This window comes from Mastacembelus armatus, chromosome 1 (assembly GCF_900324485.2).
Source record: "Mastacembelus armatus chromosome 1, fMasArm1.2, whole genome shotgun sequence".
Classification (NCBI taxonomy): domain Eukaryota; kingdom Metazoa; phylum Chordata; class Actinopteri; order Synbranchiformes; family Mastacembelidae; genus Mastacembelus; species Mastacembelus armatus.
Genome location: NC_046633.1, coordinates 23,133,447 through 23,159,061, shown reverse-complemented (window position 1 = coordinate 23,159,061; position 25,615 = coordinate 23,133,447). Strand labels below are relative to the sequence as shown.

At 43.5% G+C, this 25,615-nt stretch overlaps 1 protein-coding gene across 1 annotated transcript in view; it reads left to right on the top strand.

The window, feature by feature from the left end:
* LOC113128861 (alpha-1,6-mannosylglycoprotein 6-beta-N-acetylglucosaminyltransferase B-like) overlaps positions 1-17,735 on the top strand; it is a 121,373-nt gene extending 103,638 nt beyond the window's left edge. The window contains exons 11-18 of the mRNA XM_026304460.1: positions 1,048-1,178; positions 2,057-2,062; positions 9,841-9,996; positions 10,229-10,375; positions 10,781-10,897; positions 14,593-14,667; positions 15,460-15,743; positions 16,681-17,735. Coding sequence (XP_026160245.1) covers positions 1,048-1,178; positions 2,057-2,062; positions 9,841-9,996; positions 10,229-10,375; positions 10,781-10,897; positions 14,593-14,667; positions 15,460-15,743; positions 16,681-16,879 — 1,115 coding nt within the window. The 3' untranslated portion in view covers positions 16,880-17,735. The remainder of the gene's footprint in view (positions 1-1,047; positions 1,179-2,056; positions 2,063-9,840; positions 9,997-10,228; positions 10,376-10,780; positions 10,898-14,592; positions 14,668-15,459; positions 15,744-16,680) is intronic.
* Positions 17,736-25,615: the final 7,880 nt, after the last annotated feature.

Sequence of the window (25,615 nt, the reverse complement as noted above, 5' to 3'; positions counted from 1 at the left end):
CTTTATTCAGGAGTAAATCATAAATACAGCACAATGTTTCTTGAGTTTATCTCAGTTCAAACTTTTGTGTTTTAGAACTTCAAAACATTAAAAGTTTAAAGTCTTTAACTGTCACACACACACACACACACACACAAAGATATGTCACCAGCTTTGACAGTTATTCCAACTTTGATAAAATGACTCAAATTCAATGTTTTCACTTTTCTTGACAGGTGTGGCTGCTTGCTCACATTAATGTGTTTAATGCAGCTATTTTCAGTAACACCACACCACTAGCATCTGTTCAAGCTGTATCTGTTCTGTATCTTTTCTTTTTCTGTTTCATGCTACCCAATATGTCTGATTTACAGTTTTCAAAATGCCAGTGTTGTTTTCTATCTCATGCCTGCTCCTGAAAAACTGACCACTTAACTCTCTTCTACTGCCATATTCAGCTCTCAAGCCATGTCATTCCAGCTACAGCTGGCACTCAGAACTCACCTGTGACTGTAGATCCCCACACTGCCTATCCTAAGCTACAATGACTGACTCAACCTCATGAGTTTATTACATTTATTTATCACACTTATTCTTGTACACTGCAAAAATTCCAAGTTGGATGTAACTGTGAGGATGTGGTCAATAAATGGTTTTTTAAACAGTAATGGTGATTTTAATAAGTAAATAGCATAAAGTTATTATTAATAGAATTACCAATATATGTATAGTTGATTTTGATCAAGTAGACTGGATTATCTCACAGTCAGTATTTAAAAACTGTGTCCCCACACCTCATACTGCCAAAACCACCTAAGTCTTGCATATCCTGCAGCAGCTGGCTATATGACAGTCACCATTTATAATACTTAGGGATGCAATAATCACTGTGACGTTGCTGTTGAACTGAAGCAAACAAGAATATAGTGCTCTTTTTCTGGCTTTCTTCACTCTCATTCACAATGAAACTTTCTCCCCCTCTTTTCTTCTCTTTGTGTGTCGCTGTCTTTTTCTTTACTACTGCTCTGTCTTTCCTTATTACTTTCATACATAAACACACACATTCAGCTCACACACCAGACAACTCATTCATGGGCTTTGTTTCGGAGGAGCTGAATGACACAGAAAAGAGGAGCATCCAGCAGAACAAAGTTAACAACATGGCTGTTGTGTACGGGAAAGAGGCCAGCATGTGGAAGGTACAGGCAACAAAATCACACACACACAAACTGACATTTAGTTGTTGCTGCTACAGATCCTGGATCTGTACAAAGGCTTGCATTTGGCAGGGGCTGTTTGCTCTGTAGAGTATAAAAAACAAATGGAAAGTGTCTTAGTATACCTCTGTTACTGTTAATCTTGTGTGTACTGCACTGCTACTATTAAATGTACCATGACCAAACTAAATGGAATTCCTGCAAGACGTCAAAGTATGAACAGGAAATACACTCACAAACATAGGTGTAGGATCCCATGGAAATGAACACATACAGTATGTATATATTCACGCATATATACTTTCTGTCTAAAGTATACTCCATGCATGCAGTAGATGGAAAGATTTAACTGTATGTTGAACTGTTCAAATAAGGACTTAATTAGTGCAACAGGTGCTGTATTCTTCATGTAACGGTCTTTCAGTATTGATGTATGTATAAAATACCCCCAATCATCTACTGCAGAAAAATCCTATTATAGTATTTTGCACACCCCTGTTTGCAACATTACAGTTCAGCTTCAATTGTACTGATTTAATATATATGCAATTTTCCTCTCAACAGTTGCCTGCTTTTGTTCCTTTGCATATTTTAGATGGACACGGTTATGCCTTCATTGTTTAAAGATCTTGTTTGCTGCCAGTACTTTCCATGGTCTAGCTGTACAATTCCCCAGATTTCTTTATAGTTGTGGCTTGTGAAAGGAAAACATAAAAGGGAAATGAGGTATTATGTAAGTACAACAGTCTAATTTGCAAAAGCCTAGTGGAAAGGCAGAACATGCAATATGTAATTTTTGTCTTCACTTTGTCTTTCTTTCTTTCTTTCTTCTGTGCTGGACCATTGTATCTCCTCATTAGCTTCAGGTAAGAGCCTATTACATTCATTACATTCACACACTCTTATGTCTATCTCACAGTTACTTTGAGTGCAAATACAGCTCTTGGTAACGGGGGATCCAGAAAGTGATTTATGACAAGCTATTTTTCAGGAATTCAAGTATACTCAAATGTACCACATCAGAGGTTTTTAAGAGTTGTATGCATAGTGTTAATTGTTTTTTTATCCACCTACTTGTGCCATGCACCCATGCAGCACTAATGGACCATGTTGCTTTTCTCAAGTGGCTGCCACCATATTTATAGCTGTCACTTCATGGTTCTCTTTCATAGCATTCATTTCATGTCTCACTATGGGAACGCCTCCAGCATGACCTCATCAGAAGCTTCAATATCACTACGCCAGCCTAGGGGCTGGCACTAGTGACAACGTCAGGAGGGGCGGACGAGCAGTAGCGATACTATTTGACAGTTAACTGTTGACAGTAGCAATACTTTCTCCGCTTGAAGTAGCAATACTTCAAGAATAGCCAAAGTAGAAATACTTCTGCCACCACCGGTATTGGCTGGTAGCAATAACCACACGCTAACACCCCACAAAAGGTAGCAATACCTAAGGAACTTTCCTTAGCTCTACTTTCCCCACGCTAGCCAAGAGAAAACCATTTTCTCTGGCCCCGTCCGACAGCTGCACAAGCTGCTAGGCTAACTCACGCAGCTGCTAGCGTCCCCTTTGCTAGTCATGGCCACGGCTAACAACCCCGCTGAAACCGGGAAAAGCCTGAAGCTCTGCCCCTGCCGCAATTAGATGTCTAGCTGGGACACTCACCCGGTGTGTGCGGCGTGTCTGGGCTTACCCAACACTCAGGCCGCCTTATCCTCCACCGACGAATGTATCCATTGCGCTACCTTCTCACGCAAGTTGCTCCGCCGTTGGCTATCCCACCAGGCTAGCCTGTGCGGCAGTGATCCTATGCTGTTGGAAGTAGCCAAGCCGCGAGGCGAGTGGGTTAAGTCCGAGGTGGAGGGTCCCGCACACGCCCCTGGGACCGAGTTGGGCGGACAGCCCCAAACCGCTTAAACAGATTTTGACAACAATATTTCCAGAGCTGCTGGACGAGATAGCGGCAACATGGAAAAGCAGGCCATGCAGTGAGAAGCACCCCATCGGGTGAGGCTCCCTGTTGCATTGCAAAGGAATGGAGAACCACGGGCTTTGCCGCATGCCGCCCATAGAGCCTCTGGTAGCGACCCACCTCCACCCAAAGACGTCTCTGTCATCCTCGGCTCCATCCCTCCCTCACAAGGCAGACCGCTTTCAGTCCAGCCTCATTGAGAAGTGCTACAAGGCACTTGACTTGCCACAAGCCCCAGAGGTGCCCTAAATGCTTCTTCAATGCTGATGGCTTACCAAGCCGACTTAGAAGAAGACATGAAGGCTAAACCAGATAATGCCCTGCGGGAGGAAATCTGCATCATGACAGACCATGTCCTCCGCCTCCATAAGGTGGCCATCCAAGCCACCGGCATAGCCCTTCAGGAAAGGGCACGCTGGCTCGGGCTCACCAACCCCACGACCAACGAAAAAGAGGAACTCCTCGACACTCCGGTTGTTCCCAGTGGGCTCTTCGGTGCGGCTGTCGCCTCCAAGCAGAAGAGATGTGAGGAGAAAAAGAGAGATGAGATGCTGAAGCTTTATCTGTCAAGCAAGGCTCCACCGCCCTCCCTCGCCACTGCAACGGTGAGGAAGAAGAAGTGCAAGGCCTGACAGCTCCTCCACCAGCACCAGTCATCCCCCTTGCGGGCCGCTCCGCCCGATGGCTACTTTCCAGAGCAGGTTCGGCGGGACCGGTTCCACACAGAGTGCAGTCCTCGAGCCAGCATTCATGTTCAGATGCCCGCCAGAGGGACTCACAGTCCACAAACACTTTTTATGTCATGCACTCTATAACAAAATGGTCCCCACATGCGCATCCAGGCAGAATGCCGAGAGTGCTGTTAAAAACTTGAAAAAATATGCTGAAAAAAGATATGTTGGAAAACAAATCCATCCTTTCTGCTATAACAGAGCCCACGGAGGTCACGATCCCTACGGCTGTGGCACATGTGCCGGAGATGCCAAGGTGCATGCGCGGTGTGTACAGCACACGTCTGCCAGAGGGTGCCATCACACCAACGCTGACAGAGTGGCCGGTCAGTCCGCTCTCCCTGCAAATGGAGAACTGGACTGTCTGCACTTGGTCGAAATGGGTGCTAAGAACGAGAGAAAAGGGCTACAGACTGCAGTTCAAAGTCGTTCCACCTCGTTTCAAAGGAATAATCTATTCGCATGCTCAGGGCGAGTTCGCAAACATACTCTTGGAAGAAATTTCTTCTTTGAGACAGAAAGGGGCTATAAGAGTGGTTCCTCCTGAGCAGCACCAGAGTGGTTTCTACTCGAGGTATTTCCTGGTTCCAAGAAAGGGGGGGAAGGCCACACTGGACCTCCGTGCCCTGAACCACCATCTAAGGAAATACAGTTTCAGGATGGTGACTCATGCCTCTCTGTTACGATTTGTTCAAGCAGGTGACTGGTTCACTTCAATAGATTTGAAGGATGCCTATTTCCACATTCAGGTGTATCCCCCACACTTGAAATATCTTCGGTTCGCTTTCCAAGGGACAGCATATGAGTTCATGGTGCTGCCTTTTGGGCTGTCTCTGAGCCCAAGGGTATTTGTGAAATGCACCGAGGAGGCAGTAGCCCTGCTCAGGGAGAGGGGTATTCGAGTAGCCACGTACATCAACAACAAGTCGCAGCCCCACCTGCGAAGAAGTCACACAGACGTTCTCATAAAACATCTGGTGAGCCTGGGTTTCCAGCTGAATATAGAAAAGAGTGTGATGTCACCTACTCAGCGCATCACCTTCATAGGGCTAATGTTGGACTCCCTCCAAGCCAAAGCTTTCCTGTCATCGGAAAGAGTAGAGACCATGCATGCCAGCCTGGCATTGTTTCGCACGAGCAACATGTTCACACTCTGACAGTACCAAAGGACATTGGGCTTGATGGCATCCTCTGTGGTAGTAATACCACTGGGTCGCCTGTACATGAGGGGCACCCAGACTGCTCACTAGCTCTGCATCAATGGAGGGCGCCAGGGTTTCTGACCCAGGGCATGTCCATGGGTCCCATCTCAACCAGGAAAGTGATCTCCACAGATGCCTCCATTGTAGGCCGGGGTGCCACACATGAAGGGAGGACAATGAATGGGAGGTGGGGCCCACATCCACATACACTGTCTGGAGCTGATGGCTGCCCACCTAACTCTGAGACATTTCCTTCCCTGGCTGCGAGGACATCACCTTTTAGTGAGAACGGACAACTCCACTGTGGTGGCCTATATCAACAGACAAGGGGGGCTGAGATCCCCAAGGTTGCAAAACACTAGCACACAGATGGATAGTCTGGAGCAGTGTACATTTCAAGTCACTGAGAGCTACTCATGTGCTACTCAGGTGTACTGAACTATGGGGTGGACCTGCTGTGAAACCCACTCTATGCAGACTGGAATCTGTGGTGGAGTAGATTTGGCAGCGGGTCAGACGGGCGACAGTGGATGTCTATGCGTCAATGGAGAATGCCCAGTGTCTCTTGTTCTTATCCCTGCACGATCAGAGGGCCCCACTAGGGGTGGATGCATTGCCTCACGAGTGGCCGCTCACCCTCCTCTACGCATTTCCCCCCAATAGCTCTCATCCCTCCAACTCTAGCCGGAGGGAGATTTTTCAGCTGCTGGTGGGCCCTCCTTGGCAACTGCCATTATGCAGGGACCTTTTATCCCAGGCGTGAGGGGAAGTGTTTCACCCCCACCCAGGAAGGCTAGCTCTGTGGGCCTGGCCCGTGAGTGGTTCAACCTGGACACGATGGGACTCCCTAGCAGGGTACTTGAAACCATGCAATGTGCTAGAGCGTTGGATGTTGGATGTTGTACGGGCTTAAGTGGGTGCTTGAGAGCTGATGCTCGGAATCACAGGCCATTCCTTTTTAACTTTCTGTGGCAATTGTCCTATCATTTCTGCAGAATTTGACAGAGAGGAAAATCCTTCTCAACCATTAAGGTGTACCTGGCAGCTATTTCTGCCTGCCATGTTGGGTTTGCTGGGAAGACAGTAGGCCAACATCCTCTGTGTGCCAATTTATGACGGGTGCACGTCGTAAGTTTTCATTATCTAGGCCTCTAACCCCGCTTTGGGAACTTTCCATGGTATTAGAGGCTCTTTCATGTCCACCGTTTGAGCCCTTGGGTCAGGTGGAGACAGCCCTGCTATTGGCTCTGGTTTCAGCCAAGCGAGTGAGAGAAATTCATGCGTTGTCTGTGTATCAGGAGTGTATCCAATTCTCTCCAGGAGATTTAAGGGTCAGCATGCGACCTAACCCAGGTTTTGTCCCAAAGGTTGTAGGGTCATCCTCTCCAAGAGATTTGGTGGCTTTTCATTCACCGCCTTTCTCCTTGGAGGAGCACCGGCGTCTGCATTCTCTGTGTCCAGTCCGTGCCATGCGGATTTATATGGACAGGACTCAGGGATTCAGGCAAAGTGATCAGTTGTTTGTGTCCTGGGCAAAGCCACATGTGGGGAAGCCTGTCTTGAAACAGCGTCTTTCCCATTGGATTGTGGACACCATTCCTTCAAATAATTGTTCATCTTTGTTTTCTTAATGTGCTTTTATGTTTTATTTTAATTAACTTTATTTGATTTAAATTTATTTTATGTTAAATGTCTTAGTTTTTAAACACTCTTTTCAATGCTTTTAATGTAATTATATGCCTTGTAAAGCACTTTGAATTGCGTAGTGTATGAAAGGTGCTATACAAATAAATTTGCCTTTTCCTTTGCTTTTGCCTTTATAGCTCTAGCTTTCACTAGCAAAGGTCTTCAGCCTCCCCCTGGTCTACGGGCTCATTCCACCAGGGGTCTGGCGACCTCCTGGGCTCTTTTTAAAGGAATCTCTATTCAGGAACTGTGTGCTGCTGCATGTTGGGCTTTACCCCACACATTTGCGCAGTTTCATAAATTGGATGTTACAGCTCCAACCCTAGCACATTCCATTCTTGGTGTGGGGACTTCACAGAGTACAGCCCCCGCCATGTGATGCACCACTAGGGACAGACTCCTGTCTTTCTTACAGAAGTCTGGCAATCCGGGAGTTGGTATCTCCCATAGTGAGACACGAAACAAATGCTATGAAAGAGAACTTGAGGTTATGACTATAACCCCGGTTCTCTGATTAGTATGAGTGAGTGTCTCACCAGACCACCCTTCTTGCGATGGAAGCGAGGAAGAGGTGAGCTTGTTTCAATGACAACTGACACTATGTCAGCCTATTATATAGGGGGAGGGTCCCCACCCCTCCTGACATAGTCGTCACTAGTGCCAGCCCCCAGGCTGGCATAGTGGTATTGAAACTTCTGATGAGGTCACACTGGAGGCGTTCCCATAGTGAGACACTCAATCATGCTAATCAGAGAACCAATGTTATAGCCATAACCTCAAGTTCTGACATAAATTGAAGCCCCCCGCCTGTCGGTAGTGAGTGCTATACCTCCTTTAACAGCAACTGTCCAATCATAGCTCAGAGGAGGAGATCTGTCAGCAGTGTCGTTTTTCTCCCTTTTAACAAAAAGCTAGAAACACAAGTTCAAATGATTAGAATGAATTTACCAGCACATTTTTTTCTGCTCTAACATAAACTTCTTAACTGCCTTACCTATCAGCTGGTGAGGATGCTAATTGTCTGGGACATGCTGCTGTAGCTTCACTTTTAGTTTTAAAAGAAGTCGCCACAGTGCAACCAGTTTACAGAAGTGACATGGAGCTACCTAATTAAGCTACGTTCATGTTAACAGGTTAGCTAACTAAGCTGGCACAGTCACTACTCCCAAAGTTGGCAGTTAAACTGCATCAGTCGGTTTAGTCACAGCAAAGTCAAAGATTCTTATCCTTCTATTTTCTTTCTCTCATCATGTCCTTTCAGAAGGCCATGCAAATAGAACTCAGGATGTTCATGTCCTGCAAATTGTTTTCTTAACTCACGTTACAAGAAATGAGGTGAGGGATAAAACTAGCACAGCAGAATCTAATGCATGTTGAGAGAGTTCGCTTGGACACACACAACACAGAACGTGTGTGTGCAAGTGTGTGTTTAACCTGCAAGAGCAGGGTATGGGATCTGTAGTCTTCCTCTCCAGTGTTTCTCCTTCTGCTAATTCATGTTGTCCGCTGTGCTTAACACTTGAGCTAATTTCCTAATTGGCTGGGAAAATCCTCACAGAGGTAGCTATCGATTGCTACAGCCTCCAGTTGCAGCTGCAGAGCCTACACCGCAGCACAGGGATACAGTAAGCTGCTTAACATCAGATGACTAGTCAATACTCAGGCCCAGGGTTGCACTCTATTCTCTGTTTGGGTTGTTTTCTGACACTACTTGGGTTTTGTCCCCCCAGGTCTGCTACTCAACCTTCACTTTGAAAGTGTTCCCCTCTGGCTCTTTTACATACAAAATACAATGCTATTGTGCTATGAATAATAAACAGAGGTTCATGTGCAGCTACGAGTAAATGCAAGATACATTTTATTGCAGTTTACACCCACACAAGCCCCAGCACAGTCATTTTGTATGAGACATATACCTACTGTGGAATTTAATCATATTTTATTTTTCAGTTTACACTAAATAGTTTGTTGATGTCATAAATGATAATATTCTTTGCCTTTTGATGCAATAGCTGACAACAACAAGATTCCGCATCTCAGAGTCAAGTGTATTTCATGAATTAGAAACTCCCAACAAACACACACTCTTACAGTAAATCGCAAATGGAAGATCACTAGGAGCAGTGTCCCTGCAATCTGTGACACCTACATCAGCAGATGCAGGAGCAGGGCTGCCAGCCCTTCTTTCCAATAGCTTCTTTCCAGAAGCTGTTAGACTCACTAACGCTGCCATTCACTAGAGACTGTTAGACTGAATTGACACTTTAGAGACTTGTGCAATATCTGTCTTTACTGAGCAATACCTATTTTTTCAGCATATGTTTCATTGGGAGAGTTATCTCCATATCATCCGATTAACAGACTTTGTCAATGTATATTTTGCTAATTCAGAGACTTTCTTGTGTAATACTGGTGATATTTTTTAGTTATTTATTTCTTAGTTATAATATCTACACTAAACCTACCTGACACGTTCTTTATATTTACTAGGCTGCTAAATTCTCTAGTGTCTGTATGTGTATGTGTGAGTTTGTGTGTGTGTATGACTGGGTATTTGTATATATGTGAGTTTATGAGCAAGTATCTTATTTTTAGTTTTTTAGTATTGTTTATGTGTTAGTGCTGTATTTTTAAGTAGATTTTTATTGCTGTTTTAACCGGGTCCTTAGTTTAATTCCACCCCGTGTATCACGTTTTGATATGGGTTTTGGAAATCCCTTGAATCCTTAAAGGCTAATACATTCATAAAGGGTAGCCAAGGTCACATTCATAAACTGAGAGCCAAGTTTTCTTTATGCTTATGTTGCCAAGCATTTAGCAGAACAGAAATAGCTAGCGCTGTTAACTAGCTTGGCATCAGAAACAGAAACATGTCATTAAGAAGAGCAACATCACAAGCTTGGCTTTATAAAAATACAATAAACAAGGTAATGGAGAGCAGCAGGTAAGAGAATGAACGTTTTGCTAAATGATGACACTCTTTTTCCATACCCCTGCCTTTTCTCATTCTTGATTTTACCAACCCATCTTTTTCCCTCCTCTCCTGGCAGGGTAAGGAAGGGTTCCTTCAGATTCTTCACAGGTACATGGAGGTCCATGGCACAGTGTACTATGAGACCCAGAGACCTCCTGAGGTCCCAGCCTTTGTGAAGAACCATGGTCTCCTGCCCCAGCATGAACTTCAGCAACTGCTACGCAAGGCTAAGGCAAGAGCCACATGTATACTGTACTTCATTTGTTGAATCCTCCCTGCTGAGTGAAGGCTTCATCTGCAACTTGACTTCTGTCTTTTCCACTGGCTCACACTATGCATACATAGTTGCATAATTGCATAATTTGCATACACAAACACCACAGTACAACAACCAATCTCAAAACTTGTGAAATTTGTTATAATAAATAGGAAACAAAATTCATACTTTTTCTTTTCCCTTGCAGCTCTTCATCGGATTTGGTTTCCCCTATGAAGGCCCAGCCCCTCTTGAAGCAATAGCCAATGGCTGCATTTTCCTACAACCCAAGTTCCACCCACCCCACAGCTCCCTGAATCACGAGTTTTTTAGAGGCAAGCCCACTTCTAGAGAGGTAAGCTCATTTCACTGATTACATCCTGTCACTGATGAGAACATGTTGGCCATGCTGCCATGTCACATAATTCATCAGATTAATAAAACACCTTCCACAAACATTCAGAGAGCACATGAGCACAACTCTGTGGAGACTAGAACATGACATTCCTAATACAACAAGACCCATGTTGCTAAAATGATCAAACTCTATAGTACATTATTTATGCAATGTGTATAGCTCTGAGGAGCATATTTTACTAATGCTACCGATAGTTGATATGTATCACATTAGAGAAATATAAAATGTATATAAAATGGACTGAGGTATGAGTGCAGCAGCATCATTATTAAAAGGAGGCATTTATGTAAAGACATTAATTTGTTAAGCTCTTGCTGTATGTTCTGTGTGTGTTTCTTATAGGTGTCTTCCCAGCACCCGTATGCAGAGCAGTATATTGGCAGACCCCATGTGGTGACAGTGGACTACAACAATTCTGTGGAGTTTGACTCTGCCATCAGGGAAATTATGAGGACCAAGGTACTCTGACTGTAATTTACAAGGATAGAAAACAAGGCTTGTAAATCAGAAGTGTGTTTGAGTACACAAAAACAAATACTGTATGTATGTTCACTCTGCTTGAAAAAGAAAGCTTGGCAGCGTTCAGTTTTCATTTGATCAAATCAGTCATTCTCTTTTTTTAATTATTTATCATAAATGCTGTAGTGTGTAAGTGTGTGGGTTTTTTTATGTTTTTACAAGTCTGATGACAGCATTTAAAAATGTAATTCCCCTTCGCCTCCTGAAACAAATCACTCTTTTAATTTACCAGGTTGAATTTATTGATGCTTAGCTTTGCCATTAAACAGCTGGGATGCAGTTTAAAGTACTGAGCCTGTTATGACCCTGATAAAAGGTTTTTAAATTTTTGATACAAGAGGAGCTTTGCAGCAGTGGACTTTCTGGAGCGGCTTTACTGGTATGTGTAGGTAGCGCTCTGATATTGCAGAGTGCTGAACTTTTCAACTTTTCCGGGAAATGTGGGCTGAGCAAGAATATGAGAATGCCAGGGATTGCCAAGAGTGGGCGAGGGGTTAATTAAAGAGTCAACTGGGAAGATTGAATCTTTCTGGAAAGCACAAAAAGAGGAGAGAAATGGTAAAAGAATAGAGATGAGAGCAGACAAAGAAATAGCTTGCAAAAGAGTTTGAGGTTCATATCGACTTTTGGTTCTCATCAAAACAGATGACCAATGTGCCAAGAAGGAACATTTTACACTCTAAAGTAACAATGGCACAGATCTTTCATACCTGGAAGCAGCTCCACTACAGCAGGTGCAGTGGAACAGGGCAGTGATGTTAGCCAGACACTGCTCAGAATAACTATTTCAGTCAAATTATTTTTCACACTCATTTCTAACTCAGGGGCAGCACAATGGATAAGTGGATAGCACTGTTGCCTCATATCAAGAAGGTCCCTGGTTTGAAACCCATCAGGGGCCTTTCTGTGTGGAGTTTGCATGTTCTCCTTGTTCTTGTGTGGGTTTTCTCCAGGTACTCTGGTTTCCTCCCACAGTCCAAAAACATGTATGTCAGGTTGATTGGTGACTCTAAATTGCCCATAGGAGTGAGTGTGAGTGTGTGAGGTTGTTTGTCTCTATGTGGCCCTGTGATGGACTGGGGACCTGTCCAGGGTGGACCTCTGCCTTTCACCCATTGAGAGCTGGGATAGGCTCCAGCAGATCCCTGTGACCCTGGTTAAGGAATAAGTGGGTATAGATGATGGATGGATTGATGGATGGATGGCTATCTAAGTCAGAAGGAAAGCAGACACAAGATAAGGATGTCTGAGGTAGCCACTACAGCTAACTGCATGAGAATAAACACCCGGGGAAATCTGCTGGTTTTTAGCAAACTTTTAAGGGTGACACAGACAGCACGTTAAAAAAAAAGTCATTTGTTAAGATATACTGTGAATAAAATCACAGGTACATCGATGCATGAAACAGCTGAGGTATTACACAGCAGCAGATCACATGTGCAGTGTCTATAAAAAGATGGTTGCAGACAGGTGTGTGGATATTTCAGAAAAAGATGTTCCTTTTGTCAGATGAGACACAGAGAGGTACTTTCACTACACTCTGGCTGTTTAATAGATATTCTTGAAGTTATTTTAGAAATGACAAGTGATTTTTTTTTTACAGGCAACGTAATAGTGCTAACTGCAGATACTGTTGCCAAATATCATCATAAATCCTAATATGACTTTGGTATTATCTATTTACATTTCAACCATCTCCAGTAACTAATGCCTTGTTGTAGTTCATAGTAAAAATGCTCCAACAAACCAACAAATTCAAGAAGGGCAGGAAGGCAGGTCTGCGTGATCCTTTAAAGGCTCTGTAATAGTTTGTTCCTTTAGCAGATTAGAAGTAGTTTTCATGGCGATTAGACGAGAGGTGATATCTGCAATGAAGCCTGTGTGTTTTTGTGTACGTGCACCTGTGTGCTCTCGCTTCTCGTCATCCTGTCTGTGTTATCAGACAAGCCACAGTTCAGCCGCACTTGCTGACTGCTCTGTCTTCATCTGCACTGTCAGACAACTGAGAGAGAGCTGATCTACCCCTTCACCCTTCACTGAAAGCACAATGCCCCCTGCATACACATACACACTTATAGAGTCAGATAATATTCTTCTGCTTGCACTTATTCAAATTGAAACACACACAAAGACACACAATTGAAACTGTAGAGTCGAAGACACTGAAATTGCACATATCAGGCATCTCATCACACAGAACCTTACTTTATATTGCAGCTATTAAGTACAACACACAGAGACATATACACACCCTGTCTGTGTGGCAGAAGTTCATGTTCAGTCATGCAGGACAAAGCAATCCCTGGCAGGCTGACAAGTCTTGTTCATGTTCCAATAAATCCTTTCGCCATCTCTTTCTCTGTCTCTTTCTTTTTTCCATTGCTTATTTTTCATCCTTGGTTTTGTTATTCCTTTACCATCCTCTATTCCTCATCTCTGTATTTTTCAGTTTCTGTTCTTCATTTTCTCTGCTTCTGTCACCTCGTTAGGGTTACATTCTATGCTGTAGTTACCTTAAGAGAAGGTGAACGCAGTTTTCTGAGCCATATGTCACAATGTTTGGTAAAAGTGGAATATTTTTGGTTGTGGTACATTTTTTGTCTTAAACTCTGTGAATTATCTGAATTTAAAACCAATAAAAAAGCTTCTTTCTCCCCAAGGCGTCTCTTGTAAATGAGAACATGCCCTGAGTCACCTTGCCTGGTTAAGTAAAGCTTAACGGGAGAAGTGATATAAAACATTGTACCTGCAGCATGCTTGTTTGTGTGTCTCTTCTGTCCGTGCGTTTACTTTCTGCTCCAGCATACAAAGTAGATTAACATGAGGCTTTGATAAGATTTGCAGTGTGCATAACTTTTAAAATTGCATCATCCCTGCATACTCGTGGTTTTTACTTGAAATGGGCCAAGTCTGATTTCACACATGGTTGAACATTAGACTCCTTTGATTTCAGATTGGAAATGCAATTTAGTGAGTCGTGTATCATTTACAGAGGCAGGTCTTTTACATTAGGGCATAAAGACAAGCCACTTTGATCTCTCCGAAGTCTGTAAAAAATATATTTCCGTTTTGTTACACTATTAATGATTGATTGACTTTTTTTTAAGTCAATCACAGTTTGAACTGATGTTTTTATTGAAAGGAGCTGATCAAAAACATGATACCAGTATTGCAGTTTGTTAAATCATCTGATTCGTTTAGATTGATCCTAGCATTGCAGTTGCAGTCATTTTCTATTCATCCCATTTAATGTGACAGACTTTATTGAGGTGTATTGAGCATGTTGGTAGAAACACAAAAGAACAGAAAGATAGATAGATGTATAATCATATATCTGTAATTAGGCTAATCAAAAGTGTGCTTTAGTTATACACCCTGCACATCACAACAGGGGATGATCTATTGGTATGCAAATAGAGCCTAATGAGTTTCCAAGCAATAACATACTGTGATTATGCCTTGCAAAACTCTCACAATAGAAACATTCATCTGCTTAAATTTACAATGCAGAGATTGCAGTGTATTGCAATTAGTGTAAATGACAAGTGACACAGAAAACACTTTAATGCATGCAAAATATGGAAATAATAGTTGGGTGAGGACAATGTTTACCCATTTGTCTGTGTTGTGTTCAGGTTGAGCCCTATCTGCCGTATGAGTACACCTGTGAGGGGATGCTGGAAAGAGTACACGCTTACATACAGCATCAGGTGAGGTCCACTTCATTTCAACACAAATGTACACAGAACAGTGAACATAACACACACCTGCAGCGACCCACTCTTTTAGTCACTCTCACTCTCTTTTCACCAGCTCCCAGACTCCCCACTCTGCTCAATATTTCATCATTATGTGCATTCAGTATTATGTGCATTCAGTATTATGTGCATTCAGTATTGTCAGTAAGCTTGTGAGTGTGTGTTAGTGTGCCTATACTTCACATATATAGGCTTGTGATTAATCTACATGCTAACTCTCATTACTAACTGCCCCGAGGCTCTAACGCAGGAGGTCTTTTGACGCTAATGAGGAGGGATGAGTGAGTAGAACAGACAAAGTGCGGGGATCATAATGATGGAAGAAAGATTTTATTAAATAATCCTACACTAGATGTCAAACAAACTGCAGAGGTTCTCTCACCAGCCTTTGCCCGCTCCTGACTGGCAGCTGGTTTGAACATAGTAACCTACTACCTCCTATATTGTCAAAAAAGAGAAGAGAGAGAAAGTTCAACTCGATTCCCACAAGATATAACATAGAAACCAGAGCTTGCAGTTGATCAGCCTCTGAGCTTTCTGCAGTATTTTTGTTACACCTCTTCTGGTTAGCACAAATTGGCTCTTGAATGAAGATTGAACTTGTTTTGGCTTCTCAACATATGAAAGACCTGACTGTTAATAAGCTTTTTAGCAGGTTGTATCACCATTCTGCCTATAAAGACAGTAAAACATACATTTTTACGGCTTTTCTTCCCGTGATGTCATCCTATCTTTCACCTCCAGGACTTCTGTGCCCCAGAGCCTCCCTTTGTTCTAGCCAACCTCTCCAGACTGGGGTCTTCCAGTGGTAACAGGATCACAGGACCTCTTTTTGTCCCTCTGCCCAATTCCACAGCCCTTGGTTGGGCGCCCAATGTGACGACTCCCCCAGCCTGGCCTCCTCTCACCTCCCTCAGATTGCTCATATCTCAAGAGGGCCAGTCCTGTGTGGACGCATGCCAGTCAGCTGGCTCAATCTGTGAACCTGCTCACTTCCGATTCATCAACAACAAGGAGGCCTTGCGTGGGTAAGTCAGCCAAAGGTAATGTCTGTCTGAGTTACCGTACTGAATTCTGCACACAAACTTACTGCTGCAGCCAAATTTTAACATATAGCTTAACGCCAACAGCCAAACCTGTAGTGGTTTCTACCAATAAATGTGTCCTGCATCGATACATTTAAATTAATGCTTATAAAAATCGTGTTGATGATAATGATGGTACATATGAAGAAAAACTGTAAATGAATAAGCAGTATGTCAAATAAAGACAGTTGGTCTAAAGGCTCTTTATGATAGAATCTAAACCTGCACCGGATGTTAGTGCAGGTTGTTAGTGCGGGCAGAACAGGTGAGTCTCGCCAGGTATTTATTTACTGTACCAGCTCCAAGCAGCCGAACCAGAAAGTTTTAGATTTTGCCCTTTTTGGAGCTCTGAGACTCAAAGCCCAATGCTGTTTGAGTCTCTCCTCCACACATCCCCCTCCAGACTGCTCTCAGTTCCAACTCTTATTCTTTTCTTTTGTTTCATCCTCCAAGTAGATTTTGTGTTTAGCTTTTTTTACTGTCTTGGTTTACATGGCGGCTCTTCTTTGTTACTGTTCTGGTACTGCTCCTTGTAGCTCATGTCTCTTATCTATCTGACAGTCTTATATGTGCCTGGCACTTTTTCCATCTTCCTAGCTGTCTCTCATCTAAATTTCTTCATTCTGCTTTTAAACCAGCATCTGTAGTGTTATGAAAAGGATGAAATTTCTGTTTCTATGTGTTTCTGCTTTCCATTTAATTTTAAGTTTTTCTATTTCTACTTTCCTGTTACTTGTCTCCAAAAAAATAAAACTTACTCTGAGATTATTTGTATTTTCTAAGTTTCTATGTTATCCTGTGAAGAACACAACTAGAACATTTTCCCTGTGATTAAACCCAGTGAACTGTTTCAGACCTCTGCTCTTCTATTTAACCCCAGGTTGGAGGTGCAGTGTGAGGTGGTGGACTCCGAGATCAACCATATCCTTCCAGCGTTCTCAGTGGTGCGGCGGGAGTGTGGCCTCCAGCGGGAGCCTCTTCTCTTCAGCTGTGCAGGACACTCCCCCAGATACAGACGTCTCTGCCCCTGTAGGGACTTCCGCCGTGGCCAGGTGGCGCTGTGCAGAGACTGTCTATAATGACAGGACACGGGTCGGATGTACACAAAAGAATTAGACAGACTGAGGGGGGAAAGGGTGGCTGGACGGCCAGAACAGGTTTAAAGCTGTGAAAAATGACCTGATGGTGCAGAGAGACAGCTTCGCCCTAAAACAGAAAACGTGCGAGGATGAGAAAAGTTTAAAGCAGGGTTGGATAGCTGCCAGGTTGACTGTGGTTGTTGAAGCAGCTGTTGCACTGAAACAAGCTGGTGATAGACAGCAGTAAGACTAGAGCAGGGCTGCAATGATTTCAGGTGACATTACAATGAGTATATTTCACTAATGAGTGAAGGCTTGGTTACAATTCACCAAGCCCACTTTCAAACTTTCGATTCAACTCTCCAACAGCAGAATAATAATTTCTACATGGTGTTGACTGGTGTGATGATAGACAACATTTGGTATGTTAAAAATTAAGGGGTTTAAGTTAGAACATGTGCACTTGTGACGGTAGAGAAACAGAAAGTATTTGGACTCTAGTATTGCTCCATGACAGAGTCTTCAAATATCGAGACTTGAAGAAGGCAACCTTGGGTCAATATCCAATCTCCTCTCTGCACTTGGACAAAGGATGATAGACAACCGGGTTATCTCCCTTGCCTTTTCTCCCCTCCTTCAATGATGGACAGTCATTTATCAGACTGAACCCCAAATCTGAGGCAACATCGGTCAATGCAATCGTTTTTGGTCACAAAATGAAAGGTGGAGGAGGGCAGAGGACAAAGATAAAAGGTACAAGATTATTTTTCAATAAGTAATCCTTTAGAACTCAACTCAGCTGGATTTTTAAAGAGTCCTCTGGGCTTTATGATGGAAAAAATCATGAAATAAAAAAATCAGATAAAACTGTTGAGGTGGGTTCTGTGTTGACTTTGGTTTCAGTCGCTTTCCTATCTCTTTGGAGACACAGAAAGGGCTTTGTCTCTTCCTCCTACTCCCATCTGTTACAATCCATCCATCTATTCATCTCAGTTTCCATCAGTTCACCCACCTGAAAAGTGGGGGATGTTTGATCTTTTTCACAAGGAGTCAAAAGTCAGACCAAAGTGACTGAAGAGGAAATCGGATTTGAGAAGTTATTTACCAACAATATAATTGTGAATAATTAGCTAATTAATAATAAGCAAAATAAAACCATGCCACAGGCACGTGTACATGCTCAAAGTCATACCACATGACCATGTGAAGTTAAATAAACTAAATTAAGGCCCAAAATATATTTCATAAGTATGTGGATGCAAATGACAAAGTCTGGATGTACTTATGGACCAGTGGAAGTGAAAATGCTCAGATCACAAGCAGCAACATGAGCCAGTTGAAGCGCAGAACATTTCCATGGTTGTTTTGAATGGATGTTAACCTAAACATAACCTGAAATAGAGCAAAGAACAGGAGGAAATCATCAAAAAGACCCTAGACACCAGACCTGATTACAAAAAGAAACACAGCCTAATTATTGAATTATTTTATCTACAAAAAAAGGTGACATTAACCAAAAACTGGAGTTTTGGTCCGGATTTTGTCATATTACAGAAACTGTGTCAAGAAACAATACGATGAAGTCTGCAGCATACACAAGGTCAGAAATCCTTGGGGATAACTGTGGTTGCCATAGTAACAGCAGTTTAATACTCGGGGCCCCAGACTCCTTGAGGCAGCAAAGTCTTTGTCGGAAATAAAACAAGCTTCTGATGTTTCTGTTACCAGTACAGGCAAAAATGTTTATTGATTTAATGTAGTAAAGAGTCAATAACAGCTCACTCTGGCTACTCTTTGCTTTGTTCCATTCATCTCCGCAAAATGGAACAAATTATCTGTTCAAAATCGCAAGTTTTATAGATTCACTTTATAAAAAGAGAGGTCAACACTGACCTCTCTGGCTAACATACTGCATTTCCTGTGATTGCTTTACAATAAAAGACACCTCATGTTTTTCCATTTGAACTCTTTAAATGTGCAGTGTCACTGTAGCAGCAGGAAATGCTGATAATATGCTGATGTCAGTCAGACAAAATCAACACAATAACACTGCATTACATTCATACACCATTGCCTATGAATTCCTTGTGTGCAGGTAGGCATTTTGAATTAAGTGCGAAACTCCACCAGCAGAGAGGTAATTACTAAATGCAGAATTGCCATTGCTGCTAATAGTATCGAAAATGGGGTTTGGCTTCACACAAATTCCATTTTGCTGGAATTATTTGAACACACTGAGCTGGGAAAACAGTTAACTGAATATAAAAAAAGATGAATGTCCTTATCTTAGTGAGTGTGATGACACCTCTCACCCAATCAGCCCTGTTTTCTTTTACACCATATGGCCTCCAAACTCAGAGACTGAGTTTGTGATTACAAGACATCCTGGTTTGTCCAGGTCAGGCCCAGTTTATAGCTCCATGTCCACATGTTCTCTCTGGCATCCCTCTCCTCTTTCACTTCATGTCACAAACACCTTCCACTATCTTGTTTTATTTCCGGTACAACCAGAGACAGCTTTGGTTAACAGGTGATTTATGGCTGCTTTCAATATTATATGTAAGTACGTGCAAAATTCTTAGTAATTTCATATATTTGGCATTGAAAGTTTTTGACAAATTTATTTAAATTATAACATGTTGATTTTTTTAAGACATATCAGCACCACAACAATAGTAAGGGTCATTCTTAGAATTAATATACAGCTCTTTGATTAACTATCAAAGGGTAACCTATTAGGGCAGCATGGCCGCTTAGTGGTTAGCACTGTTGCCTCACAGCGATCGTGGGATCTCAACCTGGCCTTTCAGTGTGGAGTTTGCATGTTCTCCCTGTGCCTGTGTGGGTTTTCTCCAGGTTGTTGGTTTCTATGTGGCCCTGTGATGGACTGGTGACCTGTCCAGGGTGTACTCCTGCCTTTCACCCAAAGAGAGATGGGATAGGCTCCAGCTGATCCCTGTGACCCTAAATAGGAATGTGTGTGTGTGCTTGTTTTTCTATTCTGGTGGGGATCACCACATGACATCACTCACGGGAACCGGTTTCCCCATGGGAACCAGGTCTCAGTCCCCATGGGCACAAGCATCGCAATCAATAGAAAGCAGCCTCCTGATAAGCCTAGTGCACTTGTTTTTAAAAAGAAAGTTGGACCCCAGAGGGTAGATTTTCCAGACATTTGTGTTTCGCACAGTGCCCTGAGTGGTTGTGGATGGTATTGCAAGTGTGTGAATTTGCACTGGTTGGGCCCATTTTCCTGACAAAGTGTGAAAGTGTGCATATGAGAAAACTTTATATTTAATTTGTGCACTTGTGCATAAAAATCTTTTTATGATATGAAATAAATTTACATAAAATCAGCAAGGGGACCCATGTAATCACTATTATGTCATTTTAAAGCAGATTAAAAGCACAAATATAGATATATAGAAATATATATATATCTATATATATATATATAGATATATATATAGTGGATGTATAAATATAATTGTTAAATTTACTAAATATGAATCAACAATTAACATTTAGAATAACATGATAATTAAATAATTATATTTAAATTATATTTTTATCAAAATTGCTCAATCACCCAGCCAAATTACTCCCATACCTGGGGCTGTGGGACTGGGGTGGCTGAAGTGGAACAGCTGCGGCTTCTGTGTTGTGCCAACAGGTTAGGACCGACTTATGAATGGACTACATTCAAAATGATGAATTATTTTGGCATTGTTATAGCTGACACTTTGTGATGCAACATTTAATATACAGCACAAGCATAGACCCGTATCATGTATAATTTTCCATTATACTTGAGATTTATGTCCTATGAACCCTCCAATCCCCCCAGTGTGAAAAGACCAGAGACCAAAGACCGCTGCTGTTGCCTGACAGTATTTTTTTTGCCTTGGAACAAAATCAAAGCCTGGAGCAGAGTGAGACAGAGGAGCTGGTGGAAAATGCTGAGGAGCAGAGAAGATACAGCCAGCAAAGGTGTAACAGTGACAGCGCTTTGAAAGCCACAACGAGGTGGATGCACAGTACAGTGCGCTGCAGTTGGTGTTTTTGTAGCATGTCTGGTACAATTTATGCATGAAAAACTCAACAGGGCAGGAGAAAAATTGTCAGAAAAACGATCCCTTTCAGTCTTATGATTTGCTATCCAGTGTAGAATATTAAGAAGTACACAGCAGTTAGAAGAAAATGAAGGCATTTCAATAAGCTATGGGTGTGTTGTGTAGGTGAAATATGATGAGCTGCCATGCCACCCAGCAACAGATGAACTCCATAAAGCCATAAAGCTGTTCAGACATCCAACAGTTCCTTTGCGAGTATCCAGACCCGTTGACGTCTGTCCAGCTCAGCTTCTCTATCCAATCTGACAGTGGTTCTGAAAGATGGCCAGCAGCTTGAGTACAAAGCCCTCTTCAAGGAGATCTTTACCTGTATTCACAAAACCAAAGAGAACCTCAGTGAGAACAGGCGACCAGTCAGGGGCAGTCTTTCACAGGGTTCTGCCAAAGGATTGCATGATTCTTCATCCTTGGACTTGCGTTCATTTGTGTTTGTGAAAGATGTTGAGGAGGAACTGTTTGCTTTGCTGTAAAAATGTCAATGGGCTGCAGATAAAACAGGCACACTCTGTACCTGTGTGTCTTAGACATGCAGCAGTCCTCATATCTGCTGTCATGTTGATGCACCAGTTTTTGTCAGTCAGCACCGTTCCTTTTATTCTGTCCACACATACAGTGGGTACGGAAAGTATTCAGACCCCTTTAAAGTTTTCACTCTTTGTGTCATTGCAGCCATTTGCCAAAATCAAAAAAGTTCATTTTATTTCTCATTAATGTACACTCAGCCCCCCATCTTGACAGAAAAAAACAGAAATGTAGAAATTTTTGCAAATTTATTAAAAAAGAAAAACTGAAATATCACATGGTCATAAGTATTCAGACCCTGTGCTCAGTATTGAGTAGAAACACCCTTTTGAGCTAGTACAGCCATGAGTCTTCTTGGGAATGATGCAACAAGTTTTTCACACCTGGATTTGGGGATCCTCTGCCATTCTTCCTTGCAGATCCTCTCCAGTTCTGTCAGGTTGGATGGTGAACGTTGGTGGACAGCCATTTTCAGGTCTCTCCAGAGATGCTCAATTGGGTTTAGGTCAGGGCTCTGGCTGGGCCAGTCAAGAACGGTCACAGAGTTGTTCCAAAGCCCCTGCTTTGTTATTTTAGCTGTGTGCTTAGGGTCATTGTCCTGTTGAAAGGTGAACCTTCGGCCCAGTATGAGGTCCTGAGCACTCTGGATGAGGTTTTCTTCCAGGATATCTCTGTACTTGACCGCATTCATCTTTCCTTCAATTGCAACCAGTCGTCCTGTCCCTGCAGCTGAAAAACACCCCCACAACATGATGCTCCCACCACCATGTTTCACTGTAGGGATTGTATTGGGCAGGTGATGAGCAGTGCCTGGTTTTCTCCACACATACCGCTTAGAATTAACGCCAAAAAGTTCAGTTCTTGGTCTCATCAGACCAGAGAATCTTATTTTTCATAGTCTGGGAGTCCTTCATGTGTTTTTTGGCAAACTCTATGCGGGCTTTCATGTGTCTTGCACTGAGGAGAGGCTTGTATCCGAGATCTTGTCCTTTCGGTCATGACCTTTGGGTCATGACCATAGGTGAGAGTAGGAATGTAGATTGACCGGTAAATCGAGAGCTTCACCTTTCGGCTCAGTTCCTTCTTCACTACAACGGACCAGTACACCAACTGCATTACTGCTACCAATGCCCCGATTCGTCTGTCAATCTCACGCTCTGTCTTTCCCTCACGCGTGAACAAGACCCCAAGGTATTTGAACTGCTCCACCTGAGGCAGGATCTCTCCCTTGGCCTGGAGATGGCAAGCCACTTTTTTCCGGTTGAGTAATATGGCCTTGGACTTGGAGGTGCTGATTCACATCCCAGCCACTTCACACTCGGTTGCAAACCACCCCAGCGCACGCTGGAGATCCTGGCTCGATGGAGCCAACATGACAACATCATCTGCAAAAAACAGAGATGAGATCCTGTGGTCCCCGAACTGGACTCCCTCCATCCCCTAGCTGCGCCTAGAAATTCTGTCCATAAAAGTAATGAACAAAACCGGTGACAAAGGGCAGCCCTGCTGGAGTCCAACATGCACTGGGAACAGGTGTGACTTACTGCCGGCAATGCGAACCAAGCTCCTGCTCTGTTTGTACAGAGACCAGATAGCCCTCAACAAAGGGCCCCAGACCCCATACTCCTGGAGCACCTCCCACAGGATGTCACGAGGGACCCGGTCGAATGCCTTCTCCAAGTCCACAAAGCACATGTGCACTGGTAGGGCAAACTCCCATGAGCCCTCAAGCACCCTCGAGAGGGTATAGAGCTGGTCCAGTGTTCCACGACCGGGACGGAAACCGCATTGTTCCTTCTGGATTCAATGTTGGACCACCGGCCGGATCCTCCTCTCCAGCACCCTGGCATAGACCTTCCCCGGGAGGCTGAGGAGTGTGAGCTGTCTGTAGTTGAAACACACCCTCCGGTCCCCTTTCTTAAAAAGAGGAACCACCACCCCGGTTTGCCAATCCAGGGGTACTGTCCCCGAATGCCACCCGATGTTGCGCAGGCATGTCAGCCATGACAGCCCAACAACATCCAGAGACTTGAGGTACTCAGGGCAGATCTCAACCACCCCTGGTGCTTTGCCACCGAAGGAGCTGCCAAACTACCTCAGTGACTTCGGCTTGGGTGATGGATGGATCAGCCTCCGAATCACCAGCCCCTGCTTCCCTTATGGAAGACGTATTGGCGGAGTTAAGGAGATCCTCAAAGTATTCCTTCCACCGTCCGACAATATCCCCACTCGAGGTCAGCAGCTCCCCACTTCCACTGTAAACAGTGTTGGCAGAGCACTGTTTCCCCCTCCTGAGGCACCGGACGGTTTGCCAGAATCTCTTTGGGGCTGACCAGAAGTCCTTCTCCATGGCCTCACAGAACTCCTCCCATACCCGAGTTTTTGCCACTGTCAGCTGCTTCAGGAGTCCCACAAGCCAACCAAGCTCGGTAGGACTCCTTCGTCAGCTTGACGGCATCCCTTACCTCCAGTGTCCACCACCGGGTTCGGGGATTGCCGCCACAACAGGCACCCAAGACCTTACGGCCACAGCTCCTAGCCGCTGCGTTGACAATGGAGGTGGAAAACATGGTCCATTCAGACTCAATGTCCCCACCCTCCCCTGGGATCTGATTGACGCTCTCTCGGAGGTGGGAGTTAAAGACCCCTCTGACAGAGGGTTCGGCAAAACATTCCCTCACAGTACATTTGGGCCTGCCAAGTCTGTCCCGCTTCCTCCTCCGCCAGCGGATCCAACTCACCACCAGGTGATGATCAGTTGACAGCTCTGCCCCTCTCTTTCTGACACCAAACGTATTTTTCAGGACCAGATGTATTTTAAAGTTTTGATGCACTGAGGCAAAGACAGGAGGCAGAGCTGGAGGTAGCAGAGCTGAAAATGTTGAGGTTCTCTCTGGCAGTGACAAGGATGGATAGGATCAGGAATGAGGACATCAGAGGGACAGCTCATGTTAGATGTTTTGGAGAAAAAGCCAGGGAAGCCAGATTGAGATGGTTTGGACATGTTCAGAGGAGGGACAGTGAATACATTGGTAAAAGGATGCTGAGGTTAGAGCTGCCAGGAAGGAGGCCTAGAGGAAGACCAAAGAGGAGGTTCTTGGATGTAGTGAAGGAGGACATGAGGATAGTTGGTGTGGGTGAGGAGGATACAGAGGATAGGGTTAAATGGAGGCAGATGATTCGCTGTGGTGACCCCTGAAGGGAACAGCTGAAAGGAAAAGAAGGTTGACTTCTCTGGCCTCAGTACCGGTTGAGACATGTTTAACATTATTTCCAAAATGTAATTTGACTATTTAGTGTAAATATAAATTTATTTTTTATTTTGCATTCACATTCTACTCACATTCAACCTATGCTTGCGTGGGTTTTCTCCAGGTACTCTGGTTTCCTTTAGTTTACAACTGAGTATGTCTCATTTGATGAATCCATACAAAAAAAGTTTTCAAACAGCAACTTCAGGTTTCAGACTATTTTATCGTTTGGTGCAGTCACTTCTTGGTATGAAGCTGCCAGACAACCAGCAAGGCGACTCCAGAAAGTCACAGCTGTCGTAATAAACAAATGTAAGAGTGGGATCAATCTTTTCATATATTTCTTGACAGGAAGTCAAGTAGGTGTAGTTGTCAAAATGTCAAAGAATTCCTTTCAGGTTAGGTAAAGATGGTGCCGATAGTTAAACATAAAAATTAGTAATACTGGTTTCTGATGTGACACAGGACTTGGATGTAGCCCTCCACTGGAGAAATTAAACACTTGATGGCATTGGGTGCCACTGATCTCCACACCCTTACTATCAAGTGCGATGTATGAACCACTACTTTGTACTTGGCAATGGATATAAATTACTGATGCAAATTAGCAAAGTATGAACATAATTCATAGGAGATGAGGTTCATAGTCACGGTTTTTAGTACCTGCTGGTTATGTCTGTGTGAGAGGCCATGAACTGTACTGTAAATGCAGGCACAGCAAACTGAACCACTGAAAGCTGAGAATGGTTTTATTACAACCATCAGATATTAATTTGAGCTCATAAACTTAGAGCTTTCCATCTTGCTCCGATGTTATCTGCTCTCAGGGT